Below are 13,346 nucleotides of genomic sequence, written 5' to 3'. Positions count from 1 at the left end.
TTAACACATGTTTTAAGTGTTAGAATTATGTGTACCTCCTTGCCAGGGCCGCCATCAGAAATCGCAGGGCCCCATACGAAAAAAATTTCCGGGCCCCCCTGGGCTGCACCCATCACAAGCCCCACCTACAGGTCCGCCCTCCCTACCCCACAGGTCCACCCCCCACCACACACTGAAAAAAACATTGGTGGCTATGGTTCCCACATGTTAATAAAAAAATATTGGTGGTCAAGGCTCCCCATTAAAAAAAACATTTGTGGTCAGGGCCCCACATTAAAAAATATTGGTGGCTAGAACCCCACATGGGGGAAAAACAATTGGTGGCCAGGCCCCCACTTGTAAGAAAATTGGTGGTCAGGGCCCCCCTTAAACTTCCATGTAAAAAAAACCTGCCCCCCCAGAAGTGCCCAGGGCCCCACCACACAACAGGGACCACAAAGGGTTACCTTTGGCAGGGCCCCCCTAAAGGTGGGTTGCCAACTACAGAAGGGAGGAGGGGAGGACAGGTGGCTGCATCTTCTTTCAGTGACAGCATTTTCTTCCCTTATTGGTCACAGAATTTCAAGTCCTGGTATAGCTGCATGGTGATTGGATGAGCTGGAGGAGAAGTTCAAACCTCAGCTATCCAATCCCTGAGCAGCTCAACCAGGACTTAAACTCAGTGACCAATAAGGGAAAGGAATGGACAGAAGATACCTCCCCTTGTGCTCCCGCCCTGCCTTCCCTAAGTCAGCAGCATTCAGAAAGCAGGGGGCCCGGCTAATCAATAAATTGCGGCGTGGCTGGGCCCCCCTTACTTTCGGAGCCCCCTACAACTTTCCCCCCTGCCCCCCCCCTGATGGCTGCCCTGCTCCTTGCATTTTTAAATGTGGGGAAGTATGATCAAACTAAGAACCATCCCCGCTGTGTACAATGGTTGGAGAACTGCTCCTTATACACATTGGCTGCAGAGCTCAGCAAACATTTTCTTGTTAGACCAGTGCCTTAGATTAAATAGTAAATTAATTTTGAATTTAGCCTATATAGCACAAAAATGCACAAGGTCCCTCAAGCTATATTTCCACTTATGTAAATAACTAATCCATGTTCCTATGCAAAGGACCTTTGATTCCTACTCAGTTACTTAATAAATAATCAGATTTGTTATAATTAACTTTTTTACTGAAAACTCCATGGGTAATAAATAAGTAGTTTAAACTTTTTGACACGTCAACTGGATTCTAGACTTCACTTAAGTGAAGAGTCGAAATAAAGGTTATGCAATAAAAGGTGCAATGTTTAGCAGTTATGCTGGGGTGAACACATCTGCTGTCCTAAATGGCTGATAGCATTGTTTTGGCAGAGACAGCAACCTTGTTAAAAGTGAAAGGGGTCACATATCAAATGTAGGAAATCAAAAGGGGGTTTGAAAACCACTATATGAGCCTAACACATTTATATACCCCAAACTGGATGAAACATCACACCCATTTAATCAGTATATAATACACAAAAGCCGTGAATGTCTTGTAAATTATATCCTTATAAACGGTGAGTAGTGATGTCATCAGTTATCAGTTATAAATTATGTGTTAAATTTGTGTATTATAATTAATAAAATACCCCCAGTTGTAAAATATGAGGATATTATAAGTTACCTCGGAGTTCCATGACCTGTATAAAAACACTCGGCCTTCGGCCTCGTGTTTATATGGTCATGAAACTCTTCGGTAACTTATAATATCCTTATATTGTGCAAGAGGGGGTACTTTATTCACTATATAATGTTTAGTACAGCAATTTCTGCATGTTTAGTTATTGTGTTGAATAATCTGTAGATCGATAAGTGCATTGTTGGGCTAATAGGTCAGATACTTACACACTGGTCTCATTGTTTAATCACTTTATTGATTTGAGGGTTTGTTATATATTAACAATTATATTGCCTTTTTTGGTTTTGTGTTATTGATTACTGGGTTTTGCATGTTCTTATTTCATTGGTGATGCTTTATATTTTAAGCCATGTTTTCAGCTTTACCATGCACTAATGACAGAACTGAACATTATGGAGTGCTAATAAAATAGGTTGAATTTAGTGGGTGGTGTAGAATTTCATCACTTTTGTGGATTGGAATGCTCTCTGTTTTTGTGTATAGATCTACTTGTATTATCATGTAGCACCGATATACTCTGCAGAGCAAAACCTTCTCAGATCTCAGGAAGCTTACAACTCTTACACACACTTTTTTTTGTGTGCAGATATTGTGGTTTTATGCTTAAAAATAATTTATGAATTCCAAAAAGAACCCTATATTCTATTGAATTTTTTTTTTACCAAAGTTCAATTTCCTGACAGATGTCGGCCAAAAAATCGTAAGATGGTCGATCGTTCGAATCCCACTATCCGCACGATAATTTCGAAGGATTGGTCGGACTTTGCTAAAATCAGTCGTTCGGCAAGAGGAATCGTCCCGTCTATGGGGAGCTTAAGGGGCAGAGGTGAATTCTTTACAGGTGCTTCCCTTCTCAGCTACTTGTTTAACTCCACATGATGTTTTGCATGGTGCTTTGGTTTGTAGTCCAGCATTGGAGGTGCAGGTTTTTTTATATCCTCTATGAACAGTGTTTAAAAGACAAATTATCTACACCAGTGCTGTACAACTTCTGTGGTTCCGACAGCCGAAATTTGTATGGCCTACGGGCAATAATGGAAGCTGGAGTTTACCACTCCCTCTTTTAAACCACACCATGTCCTCCCAAAAAATATTAAGATGATTAACACATTAATGTTGGTAGCACACTAAAAAAAAAATGATTAGTGCTCACTGCAGGGACATAAGTCCTATATGAAAAAAGTTTGTCATTTTAAGACCTTGGGGACTCGCTAACATGTATTTCCAAATGCTAACAACCCCCACAACCACCAGTTGGAGAGCACTGATCTACAATATACAGATACATATGTACTTGTATGTTTGAATGTGATGGCTATCTTTCAATATTGTACACAGGTCCTGTACATGTAGGATGTTATTGATGGTATGTTTTTCTCCTGCTAAGGGGCATGTTTACTATCATTGCAGATACATATCTGGAGAGATGTTGCTAATGGCAACCAATAAGCAATTCTCTTTTATTGGATGTGCTCCACTACTATAGCTGTTTCCAATAGTGTTCTTTCAGAAGAGACACGTGTAATACAGGTTGCTGGTAAGTAGCTGGAGTGAGACGTTTATATTCTGTTTTACTGTTCTGTCCCTCCAGGTGGGAGTGTCACGCTGGTTTCACCCTGTCTCCTTAGGGTGGCCATACACAGGCAGATTAAAACTGCCGCTATAGGTCCTTTAGACCGATCCGGCATCTTATCTGACCATATGTGGGGGCTCCCGACGGGTCCTCCCGATCGATAGGCTGAAAATCGGCCAGATATCGATCGGTCAAGTTTGTATTTTTGTACAATCCAGGACCGCATCGGCTAGTTGATGCGGTCCTGCGACCCGTCAGAGCCCATTCGTGGTATTGTAATCCGATCGTTTGGCCCCAGGGCCGAACGTTCGGATTCATCCGATATTGCCCAGCCGTTAGTGGGCACATCAGGTTAAGGTCCGCTCGTTTGGCGACCTTGGCAAACGAGCGGATCTTATAGTGTATGGCCACCCTTACTTGAGTGTGGACTTAGCCTTTAAAGAGACCTATGTTTCCTGAGACCATGTTTCTGCTGCAGAAAATGATCTGGAAGGTTTTGCACCAGTCGTTTCGCTATGTACACCTTTGGGGTTTATATGGAACAGGGGTTACATTCTGTGATCCAGATAATCTTTTTTAGAACTGTTATCTCTCCCATCTAGGGATGTTGGCTTGTTATCTCCCAGTAATTATGACATTGAGTTGGACAGGGAAAAAAAAGGAAAATTGACTCCTATTCACTGCGATTTTACTTTCTTAGCCAACTCAGTGTCATTGTTCCTATACCTTTTTCAGTAACTTCTAGAAGCTTGTCATTAGACACCAGATTGGGGGTAAGGTTGGCACTTTTTAAAAAAAACTTCTGGTCAGTGGGGGAGGGGCACTGACAAAGTGCAGTGCATGACAAAAAAAGGGGCAGGTGATGACAAATGGGGCAGAGCCATGATGTCATAGATTTCTTGAATAGGATTGGGGAAAGGGAAAAAGACCAAGAAAGGGTAAATTTCCGGCACATTATGGATGGATTGCAGAGCCATCAACCTGGTAGTGTGCACAGTCCAGGGACCTGAAAAATTCCCAGGTAAGTGACGTCAACGGAACTGATCTCACGCAACAGCCCTCAAATTCTGAACTCCTGAAAAATTAATCTAGCAAGGTGGTAACCATAGGTTTTTCAAGCTTTATTGAGGGTCCTTCTGATGGCAACAGCAGGGTGGGACTATAGCTGGAAAGCAGGTCTAGACTGGGAGTCAAAATAGGCCCTGGCATTCCAAGTACACAAAGTACCAAATAGTCCTCCACCAGCCCACTAAATAGTGACTGTCTATGGAACAATACAGCAGACCCTCTGGCATTTGCCAGAACTAGGGTTGCCACCTTTCCTCCCAGTGAAGACCGGGCAGGGGGCAGGGCCGCAATGTGGATGGGGCGAGGCTGTGACATCAAGGGGCGGGTCTATGACGCAGCAATTGCAGATCGTGTGTAAATAATAGGGAATCCTGCCCGTATTTTCCTTATTTCGAAAACCCGGGCAGGAAGTTTAGACTCAGGCAGCCCTTCAAAATACCAAGCTGTCCAGGTCAAATCAGGACAGGGGACAACCCTAGCCAGAAGCCCAGAACCTACATATTGCCAGTCCAGGCCTGCTGGAAATTCACAGTGAGTACGATACAATTTGCCCTTTTTTGCTGCACATCATTTCTTCTATAATTTGTGGAGTATAGTGCAGTAGGTCCCCTTTAGTTTTGGTGTCAGGGCCAGAACTAGGGGTAGGCAGAGTAGGCACCCACCTAGGGTGCCATCATGGGTTGGGGGCGCTCTTTTGATAGTAACTTAATAGTAATAACTTAATAGTTTTTTAATTTTATAAACTGCCTGTTTTTTCCCGTGAGTCGTACTGTGGGCAGAAGCACTTCCCACCTCCCTCTTGGCAGCTGCTGGCACAGGTACATATTTGTGGGCAATATCTTGGCTGCTGCTTGCACAGGTGAACAGATGATATGGGGGCAATATGATGGGTTTTTGGCTGCTGCTGGCACAGCTACATATTTGAGGGCAATATGATAGATTTTTGCCTGCTGCTGGCACAGGTACATATTTGGGGGCAATTTTGTGGATATTTTGGCTGCTGCTGGCACAGGTACAGATTGGGGGCAATATGAGGGATTGGCTGCTGCTGGCTCAGGTGTATGGGACAATATGGTGGATGCTGGCACAGGAACACAGATGTTTGGGGCAGTATGGTGGATTTTTGGCTCCTGCTGGCACAGGTACAAATTAGGGGCAATATGATAGATTTTTTTGGGTGCTGCTGGCAAAGGTGCAGATTGGGGGTAACAATATGATGGATGTTTTGGCTTATCCTGGCATAGGTATAGATTGGGAGCAATCTGAGGGATTGACTGCCGTTGGCACAGGTACAAATGGGAGCAAGATAGGTGTTGGCACAGGTATATGAGGCTACACAATGGCTGCTGGCACAGGTACAGGGGGCAATATGAATGGTATGGTGGGAAATGGTAATGCAGGACCGGGTGGGGGGCACTGATTGAAGCCCTTGCCTAGGGTGCCAAAATACCTTGGCCCGGCCCTGTTTGGTGTGCACAAAATATTAAAGCAAATGTATTGTAGATTAATCCATAAAGATCAGCCAGCCACTTATAAATGGTACATAGGCTACAGTGACGCAAAGATGATAGTTCAGCAGTATGCTAAAAGCAAGTGAATGGACAACGCGTCCGGTTAACCTCGCTACCTATCCTTAGGAGCCCTCTAACACACTTCCGCACTAGGGACAACGCCTCTGGCGCAAGCCAATAGCGATTCAGTCCTGACGGGAGCCGCACAAGGAGGCGGGGCTGGAGAGCAACCAAGCAACATAAGGTAAAACACAGCGTGGCCAGTTTATAACTTGCTGCTGAACTACTTACAAGTGTGTTTGCGGCGCAATGGACGGCTTCCAGGAGGAGTTCAAGCACTTTGCCACGGAGGCGATACACGCGGGCCAGGAGGCAGAGCAATGGAACTCTATGGCCGTCGTACCCCCCCATAAGCCTTTCCACCACGTTCAAGCAGTTTGGCCCTGGAGAACATGCGGTAGGTCGGACTGGCTATGGCTGGGCAGCTAATAATAAGGATGTTATGTCACCTAAGCTTTTCAATTGTCCTTGCTGCCCTCCTTCCCATGAATAAAGCTGGTATTGATTGAAATTGGGCTGTTCTAGTAAGGGAACGCCTTCTATCTGCCTATTGGTGAGTGGGCCATTAGTACTAATTAGGACAGGGAGGTAAATACCACCTACTGCACGTGCCTCACACTTTTTAGATTGTGAGTTCTTGAGAAAATATTCTTCATTTGTGGCTTGGTGATATGTAGAACGAGCCCCCCTATAATATTTCAGGCTGTGCCAGATGCTTCCAATACAATCCAGGTGCTACAGTAAAGGTGGCCATAGATGCAAATATCCGCTCGTTTGGCAGCATCGCCAAACGAGCCGATCTTTCCCCGATATGCAGCTGACGGGCATGGCTATATCGGGGTAATCTGAACGTTTGGCCCTACGGCCGAACGATCGGATTACGATGAGAGCGCAATGGGCTCCAGCGGGATCGGTCGGGACAAAAGCAAACCTGTCCGATCGACCAAACGACCGATCTCCTGCCGGACGAAAAATGTTGGGACTCTCCACACTCGGTCAGAAAATCGTACGAATCCTCGATTCGTACGATAGGATCTTTGCGTCTATGGCCACCTTAGGGCATGAGATGCAATGATCTAGCAGCTGCTCAGACTAAGTCACTGTCATTGTGAAGGGTTAACAGTATATATTACGTGGTGTCTGGCTCCCCCAAGGGGCAGAAATTCTGTAAAATGGAAAAACACATCTTTCATTTATATTGCTGTAGGGGGTTATTTTAGTTGCCTGTAGTGTAAAAAAATAATTTTTTTTATAACTAAATTACATGTTTTATGTGTTGTTTATATATTTGTTAAATGTGTGAAATTAAACGCTAACCAGTGCAACTTCAAATATCTAGGCTAGAGACACTAGCACATGGAAGCACTTATTAGCCACCCTTTACAGGTGGCTAATAAAAGGGCAGCCAAGTTTGGGAGCTTTACTTTGAAAGCAGCGAGTAAGTTGCGGGTAAAACTTAGTCCCTTTGTAAAATGTATAATGAAGCAATTGAATTTTTAATGAATCAGATGAAAGTTGAGCATAGGACTGGCCAGATATGGGATGACTTTGACGTAGTTAGCCAGCTTAAATATATTGCAATATATGGACAAATGTTTCAATGTCCTTAATATGTTAATAATGGGTTGAGTGCAGAGGACCTCTTGTATTTGTCTATAAAAAGGGTGCACTTGTAACATAAGTTGCACATTGCCTTGAGTACTGTGTAGCTGTACTGCAGCTGTAAACTTGTCTGGCTATGCTAAAATTATATGTTCCTTTTTTTAAAAGGAATAAGGTGGCAACCCTGCAAATTGCAGTGTACAGTACATGTATTGTAGTTGTTAAGAATATTTATTTGAACATCTCTTTTTTTCGTTATATGATTCGTTTTTGGGTCTTTAACATTTATAGCACAAGATTTGCTAGATTTTAAATAGCGTGCCAGCCCTATACATTATTTATTTTTCTTTTTTTATGCACCTGTTGGCAATTAAAAAAAAACATTCACTCTATCGTTAGCCAATGTAATTGTTACATTTTTGATTCCTTTTATTTTAGCTTGTATGGATAGAAACCCCAACAAATCCAACTTTAACAGTGATTGATATCAAGGGCTGTGCTGATATTGTTCACAAACACAAAGACATTATTCTAGCAGTGGACAACACATTCCTGTCTGCTTATTTCCAGGTAGGAAAATTTAATAGAATATGCTGCTGTTCTTTTTCATTTTATTTTCTTCACTGAAACCTGAATTATTCCTTTGAAAAAAAAAAAAAAAAAAAATCTTTTCTGATTGCTTAGTATCGCCATGTGTATAATTGGAAATCTTTCTGGACAAGTAGGAGATTTCACATTAAGAAATGCAGTAAAGTGATCTACAACTTACTGCAACAAACCATATAATGACAATGCTTATTTCAAAATTCTGTTCATATACTATAAAGCTTCTCCCATACATACAGTTAAGAATAATAGCAGTGTAAAAAGTGAATAAAGCCGAACATCCTTATAATAGCTTTTATTTCCAAACACACACATGCTTAGGAAACACTGCACTATTCCAAAACAATTTACAGAGAGTGAAGAAAAGGGAATGCTAGGCTATTTCAATAAATAGCAATATCTGCATTCTTCTTTACATACTCAAAGAACTAATATTTAGTTGTATAAACAGTGTTTTTGAGAACTGTTGCACGTGTTGCATGAAGTTGACCAACTTCTGGCACCTGTTACATTCCACCGTTTGGTTTTGCCTCAGAAACCGCATTTTTTTTTTTATGTCCATTGGATTAAGGTCCGGTGATTGGCCACTCCATAATTTAAATATTGTTGGTCTGGAACCAAGATGTTGCTTGTTTACTTGTGTATTTTTTTTCTTTCAACAATGCGACTTTGCGGGGAATTCTTGCTGATAGCTAGGCTTTACATAGGCATTTTCTAATTATAACAGTATGCTGATCATTGGCTGAGTCTTTGCCATTTTGGCTATTCTTCTCTCTATTCAAATGGTAGTTTTCTTCCATATCTTTCAGGTTTTGGTTGCCATCTTAAACGATTTGAGATCATTTTTGCTGAGTAGCCTTTAATTTTCTGCTTTTCTTTATATTGTATGTTTTCTCTTATCCAATCAACATTTAAATCAAAGTATGCTGTTCTTCTGAACAATGTCTGGAACAACCTATTTTACTCAAGAGTGGAATGTGGTATAACCAGCACGCACAGCATTTGATGCTGTCACGGGAAAACATGTTTTTACTTATTAACTTATCAGTTAATAATGCTGCTCCAGTAGAATTTTCAACTGAAATCCATTTTTCAAAAGAGCAAACTGATTTTTTTTAAATTTAATTTTGAAATCTGACATGATCATAGATATATTGCCAGTTTTCCAGGTGCCCTAGTCTTTGTGCTCTGATGCACTGCAAGTTGGAGTGATATCAAGCCCCTCCCCCCCTCGCAGCCTAATAATAGAACAATGGGAAGGTAAGCGGATAAGAGCTCCCTGGTAGATATAAGAACATAACTCCATAGTAAAAATCCAAGTCTCACTGTGACTCATCCAGTTACTTTGAGTTAGAGAAACAATAGCCTGCCTGAAAGCAGTTCCATCATGCTGGCGCTTTTTTTCAAGCACATGATCAGACAGTGACCTGAGATGACTGCCTACGCACCAATATTACAAGTAAAAAAATATATATACTTCATGGTTCAGAAATAAAATTTTAGATGGTAAGAGTAAATTAGTTACATTGTAAACAATGTAATTTAGAAATAAAAATGCATAAAAATCATGGCACCCCTGTTTTTTTTTTTTTTTTTTTTTTTTTTTTTTTTTTATAGAATGCATGACCTCACTAATTGAACTGTACACTATTATTTGGAACAAGCTATTATTATTTTGAACACTGCTGTTATTTGGAACAAATCTCAATTAATGATTCAATTACACAGAATCAGCAGCATGCATGTTATGACTGTTGGGTCTGTTGGCTTTATATTACTCTGTTACACCTACTAATCCTTTGCCATGTAGAAATATAATTTTTACCCAAAAGTGATTGGTCAGGTTAGTGATATTGTTCTGCTGTTATTCTGAGCAGAACTGTATGGGGCAAATTTACTTATGGTCGAATATCGAGGGTTAATTAACCCTCGATATTCGACTGCCGAATTGAAATCCTTCGACTTAGAATATCAAACGATTAAATCCTTCGAATCGTTCGATTTGAACGATTTTAATCCATTGATCAAACTATTTTTTTTTTCGACCCAAAAAAGCTAACATAGGCTAACATTGACTTTGGTAGGTTTTAGGTGGCGAACTAGGGGGTCGAAGTTTTTTTAAAGAGACAGTACTTCGACTATAGAACGGTCGAATAGTCGAACGATTTTTAGTTCGAATCGTTCGAAGTTTTTTTTCCTCTATTCCTTCACTCGAGCTAAGTAAATGGGCCTCTATATCTTTTTTTCTGTGTCATATCATAATATATCTGTATATGATGTACACCCTGTAAATTTTTAGTAGGGATGCACTAAAGTCACACAAAAAAGTGGCAAAAAGTCACACAATTTCCCTCCCCGCCCCTAATTTGCATATACAAATTACGATTCAGTTCGGCCGGCCGAATCCTGCTGAAAAAGGCTGAATCCTAGATTCGGTGCATCCCTAATTTTTAGTGGAGACTAATTCAATATTTATGTTCTTAACTGTAATATTTGACATTAGTCAGGCTTTCAAGGGCATCATACATGACCCCTAATTACTATAAGGGCCATATTTGGTATCCAGGTTGTTGGGGAGTCACTGACTTACTGTTTTGAATCAACCTACTAGTTTCATTTTATAAGATAGCTTTGCAGTCAGGGATTCCATCCGTTTGTAAACCAGTTCTGCTACAGTTCATAGCAATTGTCGCATTGCTGAGTACTCTGTAATGTCATGTGCAGATCCTCCCTTGGCAACAGTAATGCCTTGTAGTCATTGTTGTAGAGCTGTAGCTGATTTGCTAATATTTCATACGATAAGTTACTATGAATATTTGCAGGACTTTAATTACAGTGCATATATTTGCCCTTTTAGCGTCCCTTGGCTCTAGGAGCAGACCTCTGTATGTATTCTGCAACCAAGTACATGAATGGTAAGTAATAAAACATCTGTAGTTTAGCCTTGGTTTTTTTTTTCTTCTTCTTCTTGTGTTGTGCCAACTCGGCAAATTGTTATGTAATATGTGGGATTTCTTATTGCAAAGGTTTGTTTATTTGGACTTATAGAAAATGAGTAACCTATTTTGTGGTAAAATTAATCCATGGTCGTTATGTGCTTTAATATAGATATGTTTTCTTTAATAAGTATCGCTTTAGTAAGTTGTCTCAAAATACACCCTTTATAGTATACATTGTGTTTATATTCTTATTAAGAACTATGTTCAGCATAAGCCCTTTTCATTGATTTAAAGTTGAAAAGGGGGCTAAACTACCTCTTTTAAATTCTAAAGATCTGGCATCCTCCGTGCACTTATATTGGGCAGCACACAGGTCGTCCAATGTGCACTTTAGTGCAGTTCATCAAAATACTGTGAAACAAACATTTTATATGGCTCGAAAAGTTTTATGATTACTGCACTTATTTGTTTCAGGTCATAGTGATGTTGTCATGGGGTTGGTGTCTGTAAATTGTGACAAGCTGTATGAAAAGCTAAAATTTCTTCAGAATTGTAAGTGCGAAACAGTAAAATCTTATTTGATTCAATTTAAAAGGATACAATGTAAATGAAGTCACAGATATTTTCAAGTAACCAAAACTACTGTAAAACACAAGTTTAATTACATTCAACTGAATGTTATATCTGCATGATTCATTAAAATAAAACACATTGATGCTAGAAAAACCATTTTATTAGCTAATGACTACAACTGTTTATTATTGTTTATGCCCAACTGACTTTTAGGGCAGTACTGTCCACATTTTGCTTGTAGTTGCCCAAGCTTTGTTTATGGCCCCTGAATAGGGAGCAGATCCTAATAAAATGACATATAAAAAAAAATCAACGGAGCCCCTGGGTAGACTGAACAAAAGCACATCATTGTATACCATTGGCTCTCCCATAGTCCTAGACTATGGCTAGCGGAGTTCTTAGACTACACTTAAAATATGAGCCGTCATTCAGTATATAATTACTGAAGGCTTATTGTAGTAACAGTGCACAGTGTTAATTTTTTCTTTTACAATTGTATGTTTTTTTCCAGCGTTGGGAGCCATTCCATCCCCTTTTGATTGTTACCTTTGCAATCGAGGTTTGAAGACCCTGCCTCTGAGAATGCAGAAACACTTTCAGAATGCTTTAACTGTAGCAAAATTTTTGGAGGCAGATCCTCATGTAGACAAGGTCTTATACCCAGGTAAGTTTCAAGTGTGCGATGAAGGGTTATGCACTACCCTAAAGGAGTGCATGCTTTTCAGCAAATATTCTCAATTTGTGTATACTGTATTAACATTGCTACCTGAAATTATGAACCAATCATAGGGTATTTTAAATGATAATATAGACATCCTTAAGGGGGCTTAAGGCTGAATATTCAGTGAGTAGAACCGTTACATGTTGTTTTCTGTACACATACAATTGTAAACAGAGGACTTTAATAATTTCTCTGCCTTCTTGAGTGGTTAGTTGGTCACTTAATATATGGTGTATGAGTGACCATCCACTATAAAGTAGCATTCAGTGATTTGATCACCAAAGGGGTGGGGCCATGTTTGAGGTATGAATTACAGGTTTCAGGTTAAACCACGCATCACTATTTTTGAAAACAGACTGACATAATTGTGTCAATTTAATTATTTTCTAAGAGATGCTCGTAGATACATTTTCGACACCAAGAATTCAAAAAAAAAAAAAGAAAAAAAAAGGTGCACAAAAACCCATATTCTTTTGGGTCAGGATACATTTTGGGACTTTTTTTAGTACTCTAGGAACAACAATTTTTTATTTTATTTTTGCAGGCCCTATTGTTTATAGTTATAGGCATGAGCATCTATTTTGATAAATTATTTAATTTAGCTATTTTATTTAAAATAACTTTTTTTATTTATTTAGGGCTGCCATCTCATCCACAATATGAACTTACTAAACGACAGTGCACTGGTGTGTCTTGCATGATTACATTTTATGTTAAAGGAAATCTTGAACATGCAAAGACATTTCTTAAGAGCCTAAAGGTTGGTATTTTTTTCATATCTTAAGGCTTGCAATAAGCGAGTTGAAAGAAAAGAAAATACTATTCAGTTTACTTCACTCCTTCTTTGTTGTGTTTTCTTAGCTATTGTTTATTTCCCAGTTGCTGGGTGTCTATAGCAAATGTTCTATTGTGTCTGCAATCAGTTTGTTCATTTTGCACGCATGGATATCTTTAGATGACTAGTTGGATTGTGATCAGTCAGATCATGGGACATTAACATTTATTTGTTTTTTATATTTTACACCATGTAATTATACCATT

At 39.8% G+C, this 13,346-nt stretch overlaps 1 protein-coding gene across 1 annotated transcript in view; it reads left to right on the top strand.

Moving 5' to 3' along the window:
• Window positions 1-4,582: 4,582 nt before the first annotated feature.
• cth.S (cystathionine gamma-lyase S homeolog) overlaps window positions 4,583-13,346 on the top strand; it is a 147,050-nt gene continuing 138,286 nt past the window's right edge. The window contains 7 exon segments of the mRNA XM_041591495.1: window positions 4,583-4,647; window positions 6,099-6,261; window positions 7,905-8,036; window positions 10,930-10,987; window positions 11,486-11,563; window positions 12,096-12,248; window positions 12,944-13,065. Coding sequence (XP_041447429.1) covers window positions 4,583-4,647; window positions 6,099-6,261; window positions 7,905-8,036; window positions 10,930-10,987; window positions 11,486-11,563; window positions 12,096-12,248; window positions 12,944-13,065 — 771 coding nt within the window.

The sequence above is a fragment of the Xenopus laevis genome, chromosome 4S (assembly GCF_017654675.1).
Source record: "Xenopus laevis strain J_2021 chromosome 4S, Xenopus_laevis_v10.1, whole genome shotgun sequence".
Lineage (NCBI taxonomy): Eukaryota > Metazoa > Chordata > Amphibia > Anura > Pipidae > Xenopus > Xenopus laevis.
The sequence above is the reverse complement of the archived record's forward strand: the minus strand, read 5'-3'. Positions and strand labels throughout refer to the sequence as shown.